The sequence below is a fragment of the Danio rerio genome, chromosome 20, assembly GCF_052040795.2.
Source record: "Danio rerio strain M-AB ecotype USA chromosome 20, GRCz13ab, whole genome shotgun sequence".
In the NCBI taxonomy this organism is placed as follows: Eukaryota; Metazoa; Chordata; class Actinopteri; order Cypriniformes; family Danionidae; genus Danio; species Danio rerio.
This window is the reverse complement of record NC_141040.1, coordinates 59107575-59125485: the sequence shown is the minus strand read 5'-3', so window position 1 is coordinate 59125485 and position 17911 is coordinate 59107575. Positions and strand designations below refer to the sequence as shown.

The window sequence follows — 17911 nt, the reverse complement described above, 5'->3', positions numbered from 1 at the left end:
ACAGCCACGTGATTGACTCTTGAGCTCATGCAATCACAAACTACCAAACCCTCAGATTGACCAATCGCATCACAGGAGGCGGTGCTTACCGCAGTTCTGTTGTATGGATGGAAACGCATGCGCTCCTGACTGATTCCTTTTATGGAAACGCAAGGCGGGTCTAAGTAATCGCGTCAATCTCATTCTCGTCTCTGATTGGCTGAGCTGGAGCACTGAGCTATAAAACGTGACTATCGTCTGACGTGAGAAGAGTGTTGAGCACATTCATTATGTAACACTGACATGACCTCATGTAACCCGCATTACGCTGATATTATTTTAATAGCAACTACAATAAATGATTCTCACCTATACACATTATATTTAAAAATTACACATGGTATCATAATATGTATGTTGTTGTGCTGTTTTTGTAAGAAGATTATTCCTAATGTCTTTTTCTGCTGTAATTACACTCATCTATAATGTGTTATTGATGAAATGTGCTGTTAATGTATGACTATAACTGATTATATATGGAGCGTGAGGTCTGGCCTATATATAAATGGACATGTATAACATTATTTTTCATTCAGTGATTTTCTTTTCAGCTTAGTCCCTTTATTAATCAGGGGTCGCCACAGCGGAATGAACCGCCAACTATTCCAGCACATGTTTTACACAGCGGATGCTCTTTCAGCTGGGAAACACCCATACACTCTTGCATTCTCACACATACACTATTGCTTATTCAATTCCCCTACAGCACAGGGAAATTCAACAGTTCTGGGCCAGGATTGAACCAGAAATTAATGGTATTTTATCTATTAATATTGGCTGTGACCCCACACATATGCTGCTCGGGATTAAAATGAACAAACATAATAAACACTTTGCAAGTTCCTGACATTTTGTGCAAGAAAAAGTATTCTCCTGAACTGGATAATGGACAAAACTTCTACAAAGTCTTTATGGCACAGGGTAATACTTTAATATGCACCACTGGACTACTTAACTTGTGTCTTTCATGAGAGGTGGGATGCATTTATGTTACATATGGGTTTAAACATAACCTCCATAATCATCAGAGGGCTGATTCAACAAGGTCAGATCTTGTGAAGGTTTGTGGTGCATGAAGATGCTATATCTCTAATTTTATTGATGCCTTTTATTTTATTATTATTTAACTATATATATTTAATTATTTCTCCCCATGTTCTGTTCACTTGTTTGTTGTTGTATCTGTATTGCTTAAAATGTAATAAATACATTATAAAATAGATAGATAAATAAATAAATAAATAACTAAATCCCCCTATAGTGCATGTGTTTGGACTGTGGGGGAAACCGGAGCACCCGGAGGAAACCCCCACCAAATGGGGAGACCATGCAAACTCCACACAGAAACACCAACTGACCCAGCCGAAACTCGAACCAGAGACCTTCTTGCTGTGAGGTGAACATGCTAACCACTGCACCACCATGACTTGCTTAAAGTTATTGTGCTATTTGGAAAGGATCACAAATGTGAATCATAAAGCTCTTCAGACATCTCCGCTGCTTAAAAACACTTCATGTATGTAAATAAGATATCTATTGTAAACTGCATCTGATCTGCACAGATCAAAACTCATATAACATTAAAAACTCCCTGATCTTAGTAATCAGACACCTCGGTGATACTGTGAGTTTATTCTTTTATTTAAATATATTAAGACATACAGAATGATAAACATTCACTGCATAGTACAGCTGTTTCCTTAAGGGACAGGTCACCCAAAACAAATACCGTTTACTCAGTATTTACTCTCCCTCAAGCGTTTCCAAACCTTCATGCATTTCTTTATTCTGTTGAACACAGAAGAAGATATTTTGTAGAATGCTGGAAACCTGTAACCACTGACTTTCATAGTAGGAAAAACAAATATTATGGCAATTCGACAGACAGAAAAAACTCAAATGAGGACAGAGTTCTGCTTTTAGGGTGAGCTGTCGCTTTATAATGAGAGTGTTTTCCATCTGCTGGCCTGTCTGCTGCAGTTTGGCAGGTTATTCCACTGATATTTCTCAGTGTCTGTGATAAGATGCGTCTGATTCAGTGTAATTCAGCACACGTCCACTCTTATGTGTCCAGGTATGCTGCTTCTGATGATGAGGATGATGATGATGATGATGAAGAGGCTGACAGGAATAAAAGAGCAGATTGAGCTGGAGTTACTCTTAAAGTGAAGCAGTCAGTCATGTTTACATAATGTTTGTGAGTTTATTTCTACTTTAATGACAGTAAAAGGCAAGGCAAGTTTATTTATAAAGCACATTTCACACACAGTGGTAATTTAAAGTGCTTAACATAAACAAGAATACAAGAAACAAATGTAAGATCTATCAATCTATAATTATCATGACAGATAATGCTCACCGGTGCTCTAAAACTTACACTGAAACATGGCATTTTCTCCAAAATGCATACACTAATTGTGTATATAGATATATACACACACACACACAGTATATTTTTAGATACACTTTCTTTAGTGGAAACCGGTTTAAAGGAACACTGTAAACTTGACTGACTGCTCCTCCTCTGCTTTAGGCATTTATTAAATTGCTAATATTTGTAAAAGACACTGGTCCAAATTAGAGAAAGTGAGGAGTTATTGGTGTAAACTAATTACAAGCACTCATTGAATTCATTCATTGAATGTATGGAAAACGAGTGAATAGATATATGAATTAATGAATGGATGAGTAAATGAATGCATGAATCATTGAATGTATGGAAACGAGTGAATAGATGGATGAATTAATGAATGGATGAGTAAATGAATGAATGAATCAATAAATGAATATTATGTATAAGTTAATAGTTAGATGAATGAATGGATGAGTAAATAAATGAATGGATAAGTAAATTAATGAACGAATGAGTTAATAGATGGATTAATGAATTAATGGATGTATGATTGAATGAATGACTAATGAAAGAGTGAATGGACGAATAAGTAAATGAATTAATGAATGACACAATTGATGGATTAACGAACGAACAAATTAATGTAAGAATGGATGACTAATAGAATGAAAGAATGAGTAAATGAATGCATGAATGGATGGATGAATAAATGGATGATTGAATGACTTAATAGCTGATTAATGGATGAATAAATGAATGAATGTATGAATGGATGACTAATAGAATCAATGAAAGAGTAAAATAATGCATGAATGGATAAACGTATGGAAACAAGTGAATTGATGGATGTGTTGATGAATGGATGAGTAAATGGATAAATGAAGGACTTAATAGATGGATTAATGTATAAATGAATGGATGACTAATAGAATGAACGAATGAGTAAATGAATGCATGAATGTATGAATGTATAGAAACCAGTAAATCGATGGATGAATTAATGAATGGATGAGTAAATGAATGAATGGATTGATGGATGGATGGATAAATATATGGACGAGTGACAGGATGAATAAATAAATGAGTAAATGGATAAATAGATGGATGGATAAGTAAATGAATGAATGAGGTAATAGATGGATTATTGAATGAATGGATAAATTAATGGATGAATGGATGAATGAGTAAATGAACAAATTGATGAATGGATGAATGAATAAATGAACAAACTGATGAATGGATGAATAAATAAATGTATTAATGTATGAATGAGTGAATTAATGAATGAGTAAATGAATAATAGAATAGGTGGGTAAATAAATTAATGGGTCAATGGATAAATGAATGAATGAGTGAACAGATGAATGAATAAGTAATTGGAGGGAAGAATGATGGATGGATGAAGAGTGAAAGGATGGATGGATAAATAAATGGATGAAAAAATGAACGAAATTGATGAATGAATAAATGTATCAATGTATAATGAGTGAATGGATGAATGAGTAAATGAATGAATGGATGAGTGAATAGATGGATTAATGAATGGATGGATTAATGAATAGATGAATAAATGAATGAGTGAATAGACAGATAAATGAAATAATGGATGAATGATAGAGAGATAAAGAAATGAATGAGTGAATGGATGAATGAATGAATGAGTAAATGGGTGAATGAATGGATGGGTGAATAGATTAATAGATGGATGAGTAAATGAATGAATTTATGAGGTAATAGACAGCTTAATGGATGAATGTATGTATGGATAAATGAATGGATGAATGAAATAAATGGATAAATGAGTGAATGGATGGATGGACGAATGAATCGATGAGTACTGGACTGTAGGTGATTGCTTGTGTTGTATCGCTGCAGAGGGTTTATATGACACTATCTGACAATTCAATTTATAACTGCTGCTGATATTTATCTGTATATTTACATTTGTCCTGTAGTGTTTTCGTGTAATCTGTACACACACTGAGACTGAGAGTAACATCACTGTAATTCTCTGCATGTCTATCCATAATCGACAAGAATTGGCAGAACTGACAAGAATACTGACTTTGACGTGACTATAAGTGCTAATGTGCGTTTGTACAGCAGAGGGCAGCAGTTGTACGGTAGATTTACAGTAGAGTGTCACCTGACTCCAGCAGCGTCTCAGTCTCTGATCTTCCAGCCTCTCCTCCTCCTCCTGTGTTTCCCCTTCCGTCTCCTTTTGCTGAAACATCAGGAAAAAATCATCAGGAACATTAATAGAGATGTTTATTTTTGCAATTTATATTTAGCAAGAGTGAATGAATGAATGAATGAACGAATGAATGAATGGATGAATAAATAGGTAAATGAATGAGTCAATGGATGAATGAAAGAGTGAATGGATAAGTAAATTAATGAGTGAATGGAAAGATGGTTGTGTTGGTGGATGGATGAACGAATGGATGGAAAGAATGGATAGATGGAAGAATAGATGAGTGGATAGATGGGTGAATGAATAGATGAATGGATAGATGGATGGAGTGAAAAGGTGACTATTTTTAAATTAATATGTGAATGAATTGATTACCAAATAAATAGATTATTAATGAGAGAATGGATGAATAAATGGACGAGTGAATGGCTAGATGGATGAATGGATAGATGAGTAAATGAATGGTTGAATGGATGAGTGACGGGTGACTGACTGAATGAATATGTGAATAAATTGATTAATAAAACGAATACATTAATGAATGAGTGAATGGAAGAATGAGTGAATGTATGTTTGAATGGATAGATGGCTGAGTGTATGGATAAATAAATGTATTAGATGGACAGATGAATAAATGAGTGAATATTCACTCATCCATCAATCCATTTATCCATCCATTCACCTATACATGTGAATAAATGTGGTTATGGATGGCTAGAGGAATAAACGAGTCAATGGGTGAGTGAATGGAAAGATTGTTGAGTAGGTGGATGGATGAATGGATGGAATCGATGTATAAAAAGATGTATAGATTAATGAATCAATAAAAAATAAGTGAATAAATGTGTGAATAAATGAACTAGTGAATGATGGATAAATGGAGGAATATAAGGGTGAGTGGATCGATGAGTGAGTGGATGAATGAATATGTGAATAAATTAATGACTGGATGAGTCAATGGATAGATGGATGGATGAATGAATGACTGAATAAATGGATGAGTGAATGGATGGATATCACACATCAGGATAGGGAAAAAAAGAGCAGTGTAAGCGGTCTTTCATGCTGAAATGGATAGGTGAGTGAATGCATAGATGAGGGAATGAACGGATGAGTGGATGGATGAGTGAAAAAGTGGGTGTGTACTCACTGCTGGGGCCTCTGCTGGTGTTTTCTGGGCCTGAATGTGAACACAGGTGAGATCAGCATAAGGCAGCTGCAGCTGTAGGTGTGTGTGCTACTGTGAGTATGTACTGTGCTATAGTAGGTTTGATTGGGCTACTGTACTATGATAAGTGTGGTCCTGTAGTATAGTACCGTACTATGATAAGTGTGGTAAATGTTACTGTACTACGGTAAGTGTAGTACTGTACCTGCACTCACAGCTCTGGTGCTCCTGAAAGGACAGAAGCACATAATCTCTGCGCCGCTCTGCTGGAGTGATCCTCAGCAGCTGAAACAGCACAGGGATATAACATGAGGACAGCATTTTACATTTATTTACATTTGTTTTTTTAAAAAGGGGAGGAGCTACTATACACCCCACCCTCTCATCATGTTTCAGTTGACATTTAAATATAGACATTTACACATGATAAAGACACAGAGTTAGTCAGGATATAATTAATGTCAATATTAATGTTGGCCAGTTCATTAATGTTATTACCACGACTCTGTTACTCGTCAGCTCTGTTACCGTCAGATCCGTTACCATCAGCTCTTGCTACTCGTCAACACTTGCTACTCGTCAACTCTTGACACTTGTCAACACTTGCTACTCGTCAACTCTTGATACTTGTCAGCTCTTGATACTCGTCAACTCATGATACACGTCAACTCTTGATACTCGTCAACTCAGTTACTCATCAACTCTTGATACTCGTCAACTCAGTTACTCATCAACTCTTGATACTCGTCAACTCTTGATACTCGTCAACTCTTGATACTCATCAAATCTTGATACTCGTCAACTCTTGATACTCGTCAACTCAGTTACTCATCAACTCTTGATACTCGTCAACTCAGTTACTCATCAACTCTTGATACTCGTCAACTCTTGATACTCGTCAACTCAGTTACTCATCAACTCTTGATACTCGTCAACTCAGTTACTCATCAACTCTTGATACTCGTCAACTCTTGATACTCGTCAACTCTTGATACTCGTCAACTCAGTTACTCTTCAAATCTTGATACTCGTCAACTCTTGATACTCGTCAACTCAGTTACTCATCAACTCTTGATACTCGTCAACTCTTGATACTCGTCAACTCAGTTACTCATCAACTCTTGATACTCGTCAACTCTTTATACTCGTCAACTCAGTTACTCATCAACTCTTGATACTCGTCAACTCTTTATACTCGTCAACTCAGTTACTCGTCAACTCAGTTACTCATCAACTCTTGATACTCGTCAGCTCTTGATACTCGTCAACTCAGTTACTCATCAACTCTTGATACTCGTCAACTCTTGATACTCGTCAACTCAGTTACTCATCAACTCTTGATACTCGTCAACTCTTGATACTCGTCAACTCAGTTACTCTTCAAATCTTGATACTCGTCAACTCTTGATACACGTCAACTCAGTTACTCATCAACTCTTGATACACGTCTACTCAGTTACTCATCAACTCTTGATACTCGTCAACTCTTGATACTCGTCAACTCAGTTACTCATCAACTCTTGATACTCGTCAACTCTTGATACACGTCAACTCAGTTACTCATCAACTCTTGATACTCGTCAACTCAGTTACTCATCAACTCTTTATACTCGTCAACTCAGTTACTCATCAACTCAGTTACTCATCAACTCTTAATACTCGTCAACTCAGTTACTCTTCAACTCTTGATACTCGTCAACTCAGTTACTCATCAACTCTTGATACTCGTCAACTCTTGATACTCGTCAACTCAGTTACTCATCAACTCTTGATACTCGTCAACTCAGTTACTCATCAACTCTTGATACTCGTCAACTCAGTTACTCATCAACTCTTGATACTCGTCAACTCTTGATACACGTCAACTCAGTTACTCTTCAACTCTTGATACTCGTCAACTCAGTTACTCTTCAACTCTTGATACTCGTCAACTCAGTTACTCTTCAACTCTTGATACTCGTCAACTCTTGATACTCGTCAACTCTTGATACACGTCAACTCAGTTACTCTTCAACTCTTGATACTCGTCAACTCAGTTACTCTTCAACTCTTGATACTCGTCAACTCAGTTACTCGTCAACTCTTGATACTCGTCAACTCAGTTACTCGTCAACTCTTGATACTCGTCAACTCAGTTACTCATCAACTCTTAATACTCGTCAACTCAGTTACTCATCAACTCTTAATACTCATCAACTCAGTTACTCTTCAACTCTTGATACTCGTCAACTCAGTTACTCATCAACTCTTGATACTCGTCAACTCTTGATACTCGTCAACTCAGTTACTCGTCAACTCTTGATACTCGTCAACTCTTGATACTCGTCAACTCAGTTACTCGTCAACTCTTGATACTCGTCAACTCAGTTACTCATCAACTCAGTTACTCATCAACTCTTAATACTCGTCAACTCAGTTACTCTTCAACTCTTGATACTCGTCAACTCAGTTACTCTTCAAATCTTGATACTCGTCAACTCTTGATACTCGTCAACTCAGTTACTCATCAACTCTTGATACTCGTCAACTCTTGATACTCGTCAACTCAGTTACTCATCAACTCTTGATACTCGTCAACTCTTTATACTCGTCAACTCAGTTACTCATCAACTCTTGATACTCGTCAACTCTTTATACTCGTCAACTCAGTTACTCGTCAACTCAGTTACTCATCAACTCTTGATACTCGTCAGCTCTTGATACTCGTCAACTCAGTTACTCATCAACTCTTGATACTCGTCAACTCTTGATACTCGTCAACTCAGTTACTCATCAACTCTTGATACTCGTCAACTCTTGATACTCGTCAACTCAGTTACTCTTCAAATCTTGATACTCGTCAACTCTTGATACACGTCAACTCAGTTACTCATCAACTCTTGATACACGTCTACTCAGTTACTCATCAACTCTTAATACTCGTCAACTCAGTTACTCTTCAACTCTTGATACTCGTCAACTCAGTTACTCATCAACTCTTGATACTCGTCAACTCTTGATACTCGTCAACTCAGTTACTCATCAACTCTTGATACTCGTCAACTCAGTTACTCATCAACTCTTGATACTCGTCAACTCAGTTACTCATCAACTCTTGATACTCGTCAACTCTTGATACACGTCAACTCAGTTACTCTTCAACTCTTGATACTCGTCAACTCAGTTACTCTTCAACTCTTGATACTCGTCAACTCAGTTACTCTTCAACTCTTGATACTCGTCAACTCTTGATACTCGTCAACTCTTGATACACGTCAACTCAGTTACTCTTCAACTCTTGATACTCGTCAACTCAGTTACTCTTCAACTCTTGATACTCGTCAACTCTTGATACTCGTCAACTCTTGATACACGTCAACTCAGTTACTCATCAACTCTTGATACTCGTCAACTCAGTTACTCATCAACTCTTTATACTCGTCAACTCAGTTACTCTTCAACTCTTGATACTCGTCAACTCAGTTACTCATCAACTCTTGATACTCGTCAACTCTTGATACTCGTCAACTCAGTTACTCATCAACTCTTGATACACGTCAACTCAGTTACTCTTCAACTCTTTATACTCGTCAACTCAGTTACTCATCAACTCAGTTACTCATCAACTCTTAATACTCGTCAACTCAGTTACTCTTCAACTCTTGATACTCGTCAACTCAGTTACTCATCAACTCTTGATACTCGTCAACTCTTGATACACGTCAACTCAGTTACTCATCAACTCTTGATACTCGTCAACTCTTGATACACGTCAACTCAGTTACTCATCAACTCTTGATACTCGTCAACTCTTGATACACGTCAACTCAGTTACTCTTCAACTCTTGATACTCGTCAACTCAGTTACTCTTCAGCTCTTGATACTCGTCAACTCAGTTACTCGTCAACTCTTGATACTCGTCAACTCAGTTACTCGTCAACTCTTGATACTCGTCAACTCAGTTACTCATCAACTCTTAATACTCGTCAACTCAGTTACTCATCAACTCAGTTACTCATCAACTCTTAATACTCATCAACTCAGTTACTCTTCAACTCTTGATACTCGTCAACTCAGTTACTCATCAACTCTTGATACTCGTCAACTCTTGATACTCGTCAACTCAGTTACTCGTCAACTCTTGATACTCGTCAACTCTTGATACTCGTCAACTCAGTTACTCGTCAACTCTTGATACTCGTCAACTCAGTTACTCATCAACTCAGTTACTCATCAACTCTTAATACTCGTCAACTCAGTTACTCTTCAACTCTTGATACTCGTCAACTCAGTTACTCATCAACTCTTGATACTCGTCAACTCTTGATACACGTCAACTCAGTTACTCATCAACTCTTGATACTCGTCAACTCTTGATACACGTCAACTCAGTTACTCTTCAACTCTTGATACTCGTCAACTCAGTTACTCTTCAGCTCTTGATACTCGTCAACTCAGTTACTCGTCAACTCTTGATACTCGTCAACTCAGTTACTCGTCAACTCTTGATACTCGTCAACTCAGTTACTCATCAACTCTTAATACTCGTCAACTCAGTTACTCATCAACTCAGTTACTCATCAACTCTTAATACTCATCAACTCAGTTACTCTTCAACTCTTGATACTCGTCAACTCAGTTACTCATCAACTCTTGATACTCGTCAACTCTTGATACTCGTCAACTCAGTTACTCGTCAACTCTTGATACTCGTCAACTCTTGATACTCGTCAACTCAGTTACTCGTCAACTCTTGATACTCGTCAACTCAGTTACTCATCAACTCAGTTACTCATCAACTCTTAATACTCGTCAACTCAGTTACTCTTCAACTCTTGATACTCGTCAACTCAGTTACTCATCAACTCTTGATACTCGTCAGCTCTTGATACTCGTTAACTGTTGATACCCCGTCAACTCAGCTACTCGTCAATTCAGCTACTCATCAACTCTGTTACTCATCAACTCTTGCTACTCTTCAACTCTTGATACTTGTCAACTCTTGATACTCTTCAACTCTTGATACTCATCAACTCTTGCTACTCATCAACTCTTGCTACTCGTCAACTCTTGATACTCATCAACTCTTGATACTCATCAACTCTTGCTACTCGTCAACACTTGCTACTCGTTAACACTTGCTACTCATCAACTCTTGCTACTCGTCAACTCTTGATACTTGTCAACTCTTGATACTCTTCAACTCTTGATACTTTTCAACTCTTGATACTCGTCAACTTTGTTACTCGTCAACTCTTGCTACTCATCAACTCAGCCACTCGTCAACTCAGCTACTCGTCAACTCTTGATTGTCCTCAATAGTGATGGTGAAATGAAGCTTTCTGAACCAGTGAAGCGTTTGACTCAATTGTATTGGAAAAAGGTTCGTTACTCGAAGCTTTCTAAATCAGAGCTCGATGAGGACCTCTTCTGGTGAAAGTGTGGGAAAGCACTGTATTGCCATAATGTCAAATGTTCACAACTGACCAACTCATTCATGTAGTAATACAACAACAGCAATATAAACAAATTACTCAATTACTGTGGTTTTTACACAAGATATATTACATTACACAACTGATGGCCGTGGTAAAATCCAAGGTATTCAAAAGTTTATCATAATACAATTAGTCCTGCTACAAGCAGGGATCGAACCAGCGATTCCTGCATAGGAGGCGAGTGCATTAGGAGGAGGCTATGTGAGTGATGCTCCAGAGATGCACTCACCAGATTGTCTGTGTTAAACACAATACTACGATATGCGGTGGTTTTCTTTAAAGATAGTAGTAAAAAATTCACTAATACACTTTAGTATGGTTCAAAACTTTTTTACTAAAAATTACTATTGTATTTTAGTTTAATTACTGGTGTGTGGGACTGGTGCAGTGCTTTGAAACAGTACAAATGTATGTAATCGACGCCTAATCTCTCGCTATACGCTTTACTATGAGGGTGTTTAAACCTTTGAATCAAAATTCGAAGCAGTCACGTGGGTATAGGCGAAAATGACGCTTCGGACGTCACTGATCACGTGATGATGGCAAAACGAATCAAGCTCCGGTACACTGCTTCACTGCGAGATGTATCGTTTTTTTGATACATGCTTCGAAGCCTCGGTGCACAACGTCACATCACTAGTCGTCAACTCAGCTACTCGTCAACTCTTGATACTCATCAACACTTGATACTCTTCAACTCTTAATACTTGTCAACTCTGTTACTGCCAACTCTCCGTCAGCTCTTACCGTCAACTCTGTTACTCGTCAGCTCTCCATCTACTCTGTTACTCTTCAATTATTACTCTCAACTCTGTATCCCTGTTACATAACCCCTGTTACAGTCAACACCCTTTCATTACAGAATCAACATTGAAGCATTTAACACCATTAATATTGATGGATTTGGTTGACTATAAATTGTATATTTGTTGTTTTTCATTAAAGTTTGAGGAATTAAACTTTAAGCAATACTGGAACTTACTCATCTTCAACAGGAACACAGGATATATCGGTAAATGCATATGTATAAGAGAATGTCAGTAGTGTAGTGTGTGTTATAGTGCTGAAGCCGCAGTCCTGCCTGTATGGAGATGTTGCTCGTGCTGACGGGGAAGCATGCAAGTTTTTCGTCGTTGCAGCAGCCGGAGCAGCGCAGCAGCGGGACGCACCCGGGACTGTAGATGTGCTCCACTGCGCCGGGATACTCCTGCTCCACGTACACCATCTGCTCGAGACAGCGGCACTGACTGCGGGCCCACGCCTCCTCAAACAGCAGCACTGCATACACACACAGAAAGAAATGCATGCACACACACAGAAACAGACACAAAAACACACATTATTATTATTATCTAATAACACCATCCACAGGTGATTACTGCTCTCCTCCACTGGTCACCAGCACCACTGCTGAACACACTGTCAGATGTTGTGTGAGTGTGTGTGTTTGTTTATCGGGTGTATGTCCTTCTCAAGCGTCTTCTGTGTGTAACACTAGTGTCCTCCACCTCTCCTCCTCCTGTTGTGTTCTGATGTGATGTCTGACTGTTGTAGCTGTGAAATAACTCTAATCATTCAGTGGAGTAATATGGAACTGTAATGCACTCTAAACCTGCCGGAACTACTTTAGCTGTGCCTTTTATCTGACAATAACCAAACACCTGAGAGAATCAAGCATTCAGCAGAGGTGTAGTGTAAATATATATATATATATATACAATAATAATAATAAAAATATTAAATTTTACCTTTGGATTGGGAATTGCCCAGTATGGTAAAAACCTGTAAAAAATAATAAGCGTTAAAAACTCATGGTCTACAACAAGAAATAAAGCTCAATCATATACAGTTAAAGTCATAATTATTCACCCCCCTTTGACAGATTCAGGAAATGTTCACAGTATGTCTGATAATGTTTGTTCTTCTGGAGAAAGTCTGATTTGTTTTAATTCAGCTAGAATAAAAGCAGTTTTTAATTTTTTAAACACCATTTTAAAGTCAATATTATTAGCCCCTTTAAGCTATAGTTCTTCCCGATTGTCTCCAGAACAAACCATCAATATACAATAACCTGCCTAATTACCATAATTACCCTAATTACAGTAGTGAAGCCTTTAAATGTCACTGTAAGCAGTATAGCAGTGTCTGGAAGAATATCTAGTCTAATATTATGTGCTGTCATCATGGCAAAGAGTAAATAAATCAGTTATTGAGATGAGTTATTAACACTATTATGATTAGAAATGTGCTAAAAAAATCTGCTCTCCGATAAACAGAAATTAGGAAAAAAATAAACAGGGGTCTAATATATATATATCTATCTTTTGGGAGAAGCCTGTGTCATTTCCTTGCTGGTTGAATAAAGGTGAGCACCATCTACAAGCACAGTTCTGCTTTAAATCAGTTCTCTGCTGTGTCCACAGCCACAGAGTGTAAAACTGGGTCTGTCACCACGGCAACAGGTCTGAACCCGCCGCATCTCTGAAAGCAGCACGTTTATTTCTGTTTACTGTGCAGAGAGTCGAGGCCCGGACCGGAGAGCAGCGCAGCTTTGTGTTTGAGCACTGAGCCGAACACACACACACACACACACACACACACACACTTGCTCACAAGCTGGACAGCAATTAGGGCACACGGCCCTCAGATCTACATGAGGAGCCACACATTCATTACAGCCAGGAGACGTGCAACAGGACCACTGATCCACTCACACAAACGTATGCACACACAGATAGTCAAAAAAGCACGCACAAGCATGCATACACACACAAGCATGCGCACTAGTAGGCATGGGCCGGTATAAGATTGTGACAGTTTGATAACCTTGAATAAAAGTATCACGGTTTCGCAGTATTGTGCTCACTGCTCTAATATATTCGCTCTTTTTAAATGTCTGGGTAAAAAACTAAACCTTTTCCCCTTTGAACACAGTATATTTAATTTCCTGAAAGATTTAAGATGGAGCAGTGAACATGTCAGGCTGAATAACTCAAATGAGTCATTGACTGCTGCTGTCTTCATTAGTGTCTATAACACTGATTTCATTACCATTTAAACATCTTTGCAGATCTTTTCTGCTGAAGAAGATACTGCTGTCCTAAAAAACAAAAAAAACAAAAAAGAGAAAACTTTGGCGGTTTTAAAACCTTGACTTTTCCAAACCGCGGTATTCCTTAAAAAGGGTTATCGTCCCATGCCTAGTGTGCACATATATACAGTTACACACATACCCCCCTACACACACACACGTGTGATACACACACAAACACTTACATGCACACAAACAATCACACACATACTCATATGCACACACAAACATGCTCATACACACTCACAAACCCACACACAAGCACACTTTCACAAGACACACAACCAAAGGTGCATGGGCACACACACACACTCAAACAAACACACTTACCCATATGCATGCACACACATTCTCACATACACAAACATGCGCAGGCTCACACACACACACAGTCATATGCACACAAACATACTCAAATGCGCACACAAACTGTCATATACACACAAACACACTCAAAATGCATGCGCACACACACACACACACACACAGTCATTTGCACACAAACACACATGCAAATGCGTTCACACAAAGGCATATGCACAAACACTCAAATGCGCGCACACACACACAAACACACAGTTATATGCAAATAATCACACACACTCAAATGCGCGCACACACAGTCATATGCACACATATATTTAAATGCACACACACACACACAGTCATGATATGCACACACTCAAATGCACACACACAGTCATATGCACACATATATTTAAATGTACACACAGATACTTATATACACACAAACTGAAATGCACACACACAGTCATATGCATACAAACACACAAACATACTCAAATGCACACACACACACAGTCATATGCACACAAACAGCCTCAAAAGCACACACACAGTTATATACACACAAAAACATATACTCAAATGCACACACACACACACACTCATGTGCATACAAACACAAACATACTCAAATGGGCGCACAGTCATGTGCACGAACAAACAATCAAATATGCACACACACATATTCATAAGCACATAAACACACAAACATATTAAAATGCGCGCACACACACACACACACACACACACTCAAATGCGAACACATGCATAATCATATGCACACATACATACTCAAATGCACATAAACACACACACAGACACCAACACTAAGCCAAATGATGCTGTTCAATACCCAGAGCACAGGACCTGAAGGAAAGCATGTCCAGATCTGTCAGATAATAAATGACAGCCCTCAGATCTGAAGATCGTCCAGACTGAACCGCTGAAATCAGAATTATGACTTCATGTCTCAGCGTTATTTCTTAAAATCTACTTTTCCTCAGAACTACCAGATATAAACTCACAATCGCTGTCACAAACTGTTTCGCTTACAGCTACATAACCATTTAGAAGAATGAAACTATTTGCAATGAACAATATTTTTGTGCATTAAACAATTTTTGAAAACTACCAAGACTATTTTCTTAGAAACCATGTTGTTTTTATACCCAGTATTGATAAATACATTTGCAAAAACATCTATTTCTGAAAGTTTTTAAAATGACGGCTCTCTGTTTTTTCAGGTGATCATAACTCATTAACGTTAATAACATTTTAGCTAACCTTTTAAAGCAACACAATGTGAGTTTACCCTGCTGAAAAATCCAGCTTAAACCAGCCTAGGCTGGTTGGCTGGTTTTAGCTGGTCGACCAGGCTGGTTTTAGAGGGGTTTTGGCCACTTAAAGGCTGATTTCCAGCCATTTCCAGCCTGATCTTAGCTGGGACCAGCCTAGCCAAGCTGAGAGTCCAGCTAAAACCAGCTATATCCAGCGTAAACCAGGCTGGTCAAGCTGGTTTTAGCTGGTCATTTTCCAGCCTGACCAGCTAAGACCAGGCTGGAAATGGCTGGAAACCAGCCTGGAAGGGGCCAAAACCCCTCTAAAACCAGGCTGGTCATCCAGCTAAAACCAGCCAACCAGCCTAGGCTGGTTTAAGCTAGGTAATGTAGTTTAAGTTAAAATAAAGTTGCTTAAGTTGAACCAAATAGGTTAAGCAACCCTGTCATTGTTTATAGTGAATTAAACCACTCTGATGTAATTTCTGCTTGTGTTAATCAACCAATAATCAGCGTATGAACATGACGGTTCACCCAAATATGAAGATTTTCCTCATCATTTACTCACACTCAAGTTATTCTGAACTTGAGATTCTTTCCTCTATTAAAGACTATAATCTGAAGAACAACACAGGAGCTAAATATGCTTTAATTCCTTTATTGGATTCCCTCAAACAGAATGAACTCAGAATGATCATAATTTACATTTTTGGGTGAACTTTCCCTTTAAGCATTTGCTATTTTATGTTTTATTTAACATTAAAAACATATTTTAAATTATATAAACAATAAATAACGTGAACTATCATTTCATCTGAGCAAAAGTTATGCTAACCCACTTTAGTTAATAAATATAGAAATGCTGGGAAAAATAGCCATTAACATCCATATAGGAACAGAACTCCTATAACTCTATACTATAGAAGTCAATGCCTGTTTCTTTTCCAGCATTCTTTAATATTATCTTTATTTTGTGTTCAACAGAGAGAAATTCAAACAAGTTTGGATCAAAATGACTAATTCATGACAGAATTTACAGTTTTGGTGAACTGCCCCTTTAATTGGAGAACGTGCTATTTTATGTTTTACATTATAAAGTTAAATATACTAATTAAATAATAAATCAGGTGAATTACATCACTTTACAAGGCCACCATCATTTAATCCGAGCAGAACAGTTCCGTTAACCCACTTCACTATGGAAACCAAACGCGACTAGCTTCTCACACTAGAAGTTAGCTAACGTAACGGATTAGTTTATCGTCTATTTTAAGACATTAACTTGACTAACTGCAGTGTAAACACTAGTAAGGGATAACTGATTAAAGTATTAACACTAGTGTGCTTACCTGTATGAGCGGAAGGTAGAGCAGAAACGCGAGCACCGACACACCGACCGAAATCTTCATGTCGAGCGGCAGGAGGATCCACCGGAGCCGGGCCGGGCATCCGAACATCCCGCGGTCCACTGCCGCATACTCCGGTACAACCACCACAGCTTCAGCACACCTCCACAAGTGTCCAACTAATCCCGCAGAAACTTTTCAGCACCTGCTGATTGCGCGCAGGGAGCCAGCGAGTGCCCTCAGTAGGGCACACTGCGAGGGTATGCTGCATAATCAGGTCATCTCTGGGGCTTCACTAATAGGGCTGACATGTGCTTCATGAGTCACTCGCTTTCCTTTTATATTTTACAAAGGCTGTGCATTGTCGGCTTTGTGTGTCATAATGCCAAATCTGTCGCATAAATAGTTAGCCTAGCTTTTAAAGTCCGTGTGAATTCAAAATTTACCATGTTTATTTTGCAAGCATTGTTGTTCGTTAGGTGGACAATTATTAGTGCAAGGTAATTCATTGGTGATAAATGGTTTTGGTAATCTTCAAAGTATGATCATTTCATTCTGCATCTGTTGATGTTTGGTTCAGACACATATACTAAATCACTCCCCACCCCTACTCAATATTACATTATCAATATACTGAAATGTCTTGAGTACTTTGGGCT

At 38.1% G+C, this 17911-nt stretch overlaps 1 protein-coding gene across 2 annotated transcripts; it reads right to left on the bottom strand.

The window, feature by feature from the left end:
• Positions 1 to 1659: 1659 nt before the first annotated feature.
• Positions 1660 to 17523, bottom strand: pgfa (placental growth factor a). 2 transcript variants are annotated; one of them, XM_087298975.1, is made up of 7 exons: positions 17256 to 17523; positions 12981 to 13014; positions 12314 to 12510; positions 5960 to 6039; positions 5737 to 5766; positions 4539 to 4616; positions 1660 to 2160 (listed from the first exon to the last, which is right to left on the bottom strand). In XM_087298975.1, the coding sequence occupies exons 1-6, from the start codon at positions 17361 to 17363 to the stop codon at positions 4556 to 4558; spliced, it is 510 nt and encodes a 169-aa protein (XP_087155101.1). In that variant the 5' UTR covers positions 17364 to 17523; the 3' UTR covers positions 1660 to 2160; positions 4539 to 4555. The 2 variants fall into 2 exon arrangements, with proteins under 2 accessions (XP_087155101.1, XP_087155102.1); XM_087298976.1 differs by lacking the exon at positions 5737 to 5766.
• Positions 17524 to 17911: the final 388 nt, after the last annotated feature.